Source organism: Oncorhynchus mykiss, chromosome 9 (genome assembly GCF_057628025.1).
Source record: "Oncorhynchus mykiss isolate SJ-2025 chromosome 9, ASM5762802v1, whole genome shotgun sequence".
In the NCBI taxonomy this organism is placed as follows: Eukaryota; Metazoa; Chordata; class Actinopteri; order Salmoniformes; family Salmonidae; genus Oncorhynchus; species Oncorhynchus mykiss.
In genome coordinates this window covers 10,697,281-10,703,314 of record NC_143030.1, presented here as the reverse complement: position 1 = coordinate 10,703,314, position 6,034 = coordinate 10,697,281, and the positions used below count along the sequence as shown (strand labels likewise).

Below are 6,034 nucleotides of genomic sequence, written 5' to 3'. Positions count from 1 at the left end.
GTTTTCGGCCTTAACGATACGATGGGACAGTTAATATATAATCTATGGAATAAACTCAGTTTACACCGAAATCCATACCGCCGAAAATGGTGGATAACTAAAGCGCACACTCAGGCTCTTTACAATTGGGTGAAAAGTAAATTCCGGTTTATTTTACTGGTTGTATCGCTTGAACATCAATGCAACAGTTTGCCAGCTTGTAGTCCCAAAAACCCGAAATTAGTTACCTCTGGTTCGTTCAACCATTTACTATGTTGGAAAGAATATGATTTTGGGATTAACGGCGAAAACCGGGGCTAACAGGTTTCTAGGCGCCGCATGGTCAATCCGATTGCATTGGTCGTGACGCATTTACAGTGATTGTGGCCTCTGCATAAATCAGGGCATTCATAATTTCTCAGCTGTTTGGTTGACGGTAGGTCCTGTATAAACACAATCGTATCAATGTGAAGCTGTTTGGAGCCCTCCGAATAGTTACAAAATGTGAGGCGCACAGTGGTAGGGAACTCAATTTGGGCTCTGACCACTACAAGGTGGTCAGCGTTTCCTCTTTGAGTGCACTACCTCAAAAAGTAACCTATACAATATTGGTTACTGAGATTACATTTATTTTCTTTATAGTTACATTCGAATGTTGTTGATTTAGCAGGAGGGGGGAAAAGGCCGTATTGTACATTTATTGCGCGCCGTTCAGTACTGGTCTGCGTCACACCATCCATATGGCACCGATCACATTTTCATGTCAAGCATAAATGGGCTTTTAGGAGATTCTATATTTTCTGAGATCAATAAACATGACCATTATAACAGGTGCTTTTAATTTCAGGACAAATGCTTCAATTCTGTGACGTTAGCTGATCTCAGAAAAAGGTTTAAGCCTGCGTTTACCACAGATCTTGTTTTCAGTGTTGATCTACAAACATTTTCCCATAGGATTTGTCCAACAAACTAATGCGGAGTTTGTGCCTAACAAAAATATGCCATTACTATTGCTCTCTACATCAGCTGGGTCTGGTCTGCCTAGTTAATTGAATAGGAAAAAAAAGGTACAGGGAGTGGTAGTCTCGCTTCCTCTTCCGTCTCCATCCTCACTTTTTCCACATCTATCCTCTTCTAGTTAGTAGGATACAAAACCTGTATGTCTCTAGTGTTGAACTGGGATAGTGCAGCCGAACACCACTGGATAGAATACCTGTATGTCTCTAGTGGTGAACTGGGATAGCGCCACAGAATGCAACAGTCAAATAATCTTTGGCAAAATTTGATCAGGAATTTTGACTATTAGTGTATGTGACAATGTATTTAAAAAAAGATTGGGAGAAAATGCCTTTTATCACTCAGGTGGATGGTATTTTCTGTAAAATGTAAAGGTCTTAGCCTGACATTGGACATGGTGCCAAATTTATTTTTATTTAACTAGGCAAGTCCTACTTCAGGCCAAAACCTGACCCGGACGATGCTGGGCCAATTGTGTGCCGGCGTATGGGACTCCCAATCACAGCCGGTTGTGATACTGCCTGGAATCGAACCAGGGTCTGTAGTGATGCGTCTATCAATCAAATGTATTGATGAAGCCCTTTTTACAACAAAGTGCTATACAGAAACCCAGCCTAAAACCCAAAACGGCAAGCAATGGAGATGTAGAAGCACGGTGGCTAGGAAAAACTCCCTAGATTGGCAGGAACCTAGGAACCAGGTCTTGAGGGGTGGCCAGTCCTCTTCTGGCTGTGCTGGGTGGAGATTATAACAGTACATGGCCAAGATGTTCAAACATTCAAATAATAATAATAATCAGTGGTTGTAGAGGGTGCAACAGGTCAACCTCCGGAGTAAATGGCAGTTGGCTTTCATTAGCCCGATCATTCAGAGTTAGAGACAGCCGGTGCAGTAGAGAGAGTCGAAAACAAGCCAGTGAACAGGTCAGGGCTCCATAGCCACAGGCAGAAGAGTTGAAACTGGAGCAGCAGCACGACAAGGTGGTTGTGCTATGGCAGCATAAATACTGGAGGCAGGAGGGCTTGGGAGACACTGTGGCCCCGTCCGATGATACTCCCGGACAGGGCCAACCAGGCAGGATATAACCCCACCCACTTTGCCAAAGCACAGCCCCCACACCACTAGAGGGATATCTTTATTTTTTTTGTATCCCCTTTTTTCTCCACAATTCCGTGGTATCCAATTGGTAGTTACAGTCTTGTCCCACCATGGTATCCAATTGGTAGTTACAGTCTTGTCCCACCATGGTATCCAATTGGTAGTTACAGTCTTGTCCCACCATGGTATCCAATTGGTAGTTACAGTCTTGTCCCACCTTGGTATCCAATTGGTAGTTACAGTCTTGTCCCACCATGGTATCCAATTGGTTACAGTCTTGTCTCATTGCTGCAACTCCCGTACGGACTCAGGAGAGGCGAGGGTCGAGAGCCATGCGTCCTCCGAAACACAACCCAACCAAGCCACACTGCTTCTTGACACAACGCACATCCAACCAGGAAGCCAGCCGCACCAATGTGTCGGAGGAAACACTGTACACCTGGTGACCTGGTCAGAGTGCACTGTGCCCGGCCCACCACAGGAGTCGCTAGTGTGTGATGAGACAAGGACATCCCTGCCGGCCAAACCCTCCCTAACCCGGACGGCCCTAGGCCAATTGTGCGTCGCCCCATGGACCTCCCGGTCGCGGCCGGCTGCGACAGAGCCTGGGCTCGAACCTAGAATCACTAGCTGTGCCACCACTTTTCAAGACATGAAGTCAAACCGTTACACACCAACACTAACCATGGTGGGGTGACTGAATTTAATATACAGTTATACACCAACACTAACCATGGTGGGGTGACTGAATTTAATATACAGTTATACACCAACACTAACCATGGTGGGGTGACTGAATTTTAATAACAGATGCATTGAAGTGAGGCACTGGTTGGCAGAAAACCAACCAACCGCTGTAAACATCACTCAGTATGATGCTATTGTCTAGTAGCAGCCTAACAGATCTGACAGGTGTACGACACAGCAGCATCACTGAGTGAGCCAACTCATTTTTATAAACAACCGCAAATTAATTGGTTTGAGTTCAATCAAAACGCTGATGTGCGTTTTGGTCGTTGAGTCAATTAGACCACGGACATTTCAAGCTTACCGGTATCTTTCTAAAAATGTGTTCCTGCTTTGTGATGTCATCCCCCTCCTTGTTGTTTGACATGACGAGCAGTGCAGGGGCATGATGTCACAAACACACTGGTACCCAGACTGGAAACCAATTAACCCTGGTCCTGGTACCCAGACTGGAAACCAATTAACCTTAGTCCTGGACTGGAAACCAATTAACCCTAGTCCTGGACTGGAAACCAATTAACCCTAGTCCTGGACTGGAAACCAATTAACCCCTAGTCCTGGACTGGAAACCAATTAACCCCTAGTCCTGGACTGGAAACCAATTAACCCCTAGTCCTGGACTGGAAACCAATTAACCCCTAGTCCTGGACTGGAAACCAATTAAACCCTAGTCCTGGACTGGAAACCAATTAACCCCTAGTCCTGGACTGGAAACCAATTAACCATAGTCCTGGACTGGAAACCAATTAACCATAGTCCTGGACTGGAAACCAATTAACCCCTAGTCCTGGACTGGAAAGCATTTGTCTGGGAAACTTCCCGCTAGAACTAGCATTATAGAACTGATTATGTTGTCAGCTAACAACATCCCACAGAGCGGAGGTTGAGAAACACTGAAGCTTCTTCAGATGCGTTTTATTAATGCAACACCCAGGATGTTAATCTGCAGTGAAGACGCGTGCAGCGATGTCATCCAGTAGCCAGTCTACTCCTGTCAGTAGGTTCTCTCCTGTCACAGCACTGCAGCCGATGATACACCAGTGGTGAGTCTTAATGTCATCCAGACCCAGGGCCTACACACACACACGCGCACGCACGCACGCACACACACACACACACACACACACACACACACACACACACACACACACGCACACACACACACAGAGAGTAATAGATGAATACAAGTATTAGACATGAAATCAGTTATCAACCCACGGGATGATAAAAACACAGAAATTTTGTGTGTGTATGGGTATGTGTGTGTGTGTGTGTGTGTATGGGGGGGGGGGGGGCGTACTGTGTTCCCACCTCTCGAATGGTCTCTTTACTCAGGGATCCAGGAAGGTCCTGTTTGTTGGCGAACACCAGGAGAGTAGCTCCAGATAACCTCTAGAGAGGAAGAGAGAGAAAAAGAGAGGGTAGATAAAGGCAGCGAGACATCAACAGTTAGTCATTCATAAATGTTCACCATGCGTGTGTGTGAGTTTTTGGTGTGTTTACTCCTCTGTGTGTGTGTGTGTGTGTGTACCTCCTCCATCAGCAGAGAGCTAAGTTCCTGTCTGCAGTCCTCCAATCTCAGTCTGTCTGCGCTGTCCACCACCCACACCAACCCATCGGTGCTCTCAAAGTAGTTCCTCCAGTAAGAACGAAGGGATTTCTGACCGCCCACGTCCCAGATGTTTAACTTGAACCTGAGGAGGACGACGATGGGATGAGAAGACGATGAAAAGAGAGGAGTGTGTATTCTCCATCTGTCTAAGAGAAGAGGTGTAAAATGACTCTGCCGATGATGCTGGTGTGTTTTGACTTACCCTTTATGTTCCAAGGTTTTGATATTGAACCCCAGTGTAGGAGAGATGGTACTCACATCCTCGCCATTGAACTTCTTCAGAATAGTGGTCTTACCAGCGTTGTCTAAGCCCCTGTAGTACATGGTTAAGGACTGGGAATGGCCAGGGGGGGACTTCCGTACATATTAGAGGGTGACACACACATCATTGGCAGCACTTGTTATAAGGCCATCAGACTGTTAAACAGCCACCACTAACATTGAGTGGCTGCTGCCATACATGTAAAAAATGTATCACTAGCCACTTTAAACAATGCTACTTAATATAATGTTTATATATCCTACATTACTCATCTCACATGTATATACTGTACTCGATACCATCTACTGCATCTTGCCTATGTCGTTCTGTACCATCACTCATTCATATATCTTTATGTACATATTCTTTATCCCTTTACACTTGTGTGTATAAGGTAGCTGTTGTGGAATTGTTAGGTTAGATTACTCGTTGGTTATTACTGTCGGAACTAGAAGCACAAGCATTTCGCTACACTCGCATTAACATCTGCTAACTATGTGTATGTGTGACAAATCAAATTGGATTTGATGGCAGTGATAGCCATATAGCAGAGTAATCGTTTTAACCATGTTAGCCAGTGGGTTAACAAACGTAGCTTATAAACATGGCAAGATATGTAGCCTAGCTATGGATGTGACTGGTAGATAGTAGCTAACGTAGCCTACTAGCTGACAAGCGAAGCAAGATGACCACAGCGAAATGGCCACTTTAAAAAACACAAATGTATCAGGCCCAAAGGCAGGTGACAAACTAGTCCGATCACATAGGTAGATACGCGGATGAAAGTGGTTTATCTAGTACATATAGTCATGTAGCTATAGATAGGTAAACATCATAGCTAACTAACTCATCACAACTCTAATTTCATTGCAGCAAAAAAGGATACAACATAAGGAGTCGCATCTCTCGCTCCTTGTGCTTCATTTTCTTCAGTATTGTCAGCAAACCCATCGTGACGAACGTTTGATAAACTATTTAATATAAAACGGAAGTAACACAAGATAAATAGTGGTATAATGTTTTAACTTTTGGTTATAATATCAACACATAAATTGTCTCTCGTGACCGTTGCTATCTAAAACAAGCACGGAGCTTCAAGACAAGCCGGAAGTTGAAACTAAAGTAGTCCCGCCCACTCTAATCGTGGATTGGTGAATGTTTGGGACAAGCTTCAGATAAAAATATGATTGGTTGACGTCAGCGTCACTCAAAAGGCTTTAGGCTATTTGATTCGTAAACCGCCACCAAGGCAAAGGCGCGGCTGTGTCAATTCAGAGGGAGCAACAAACGTTTGGAAATGTATATTTTGGTTTCCACTA

General features: G+C 44.6%; 1 protein-coding gene across 1 annotated transcript; it reads right to left on the bottom strand.

The window, feature by feature from the left end:
• Nucleotides 1–3,746: 3,746 nt before the first annotated feature.
• Nucleotides 3,747–5,792, bottom strand: arl2 (ARF like GTPase 2). Its single transcript, NM_001165251.2, has 5 exons — nt 5,602–5,792; nt 4,656–4,766; nt 4,373–4,535; nt 4,153–4,233; nt 3,747–3,914 (listed from the first exon to the last, which is right to left on the bottom strand). The coding sequence occupies exons 1-5, from the start codon at nt 5,664–5,666 to the stop codon at nt 3,780–3,782; spliced, it is 555 nt and encodes a 184-aa protein (NP_001158723.1). The 5' UTR covers nt 5,667–5,792; the 3' UTR covers nt 3,747–3,779.
• Between the last annotated feature and the right edge of the window lie 242 nt (nt 5,793–6,034).

What these genes read in the sequence shown, in the direction of transcription:
- arl2 (NM_001165251.2), bottom strand. Translation starts at nt 5,666, where the DNA reads ATGGGTTTGCTGACAATACTGAAGAAAATGAAGCACAAGGAGCGAGAG. An exon ending in GAGATGCGACTCCTTATGTT is followed by an intron (nt 4,767 to 5,601) that starts GTATCCTTTTTT and finishes CATGTACTACAG; the next exon opens with GGGCTTAGACAACGCTGGTA. An exon ending in GTAAAGAGACCATTCGAGAG is followed by an intron (nt 3,915 to 4,152) that starts GTGGGAACACAG and finishes GTGTGTGTGTAG; the next exon opens with GCCCTGGGTCTGGATGACAT.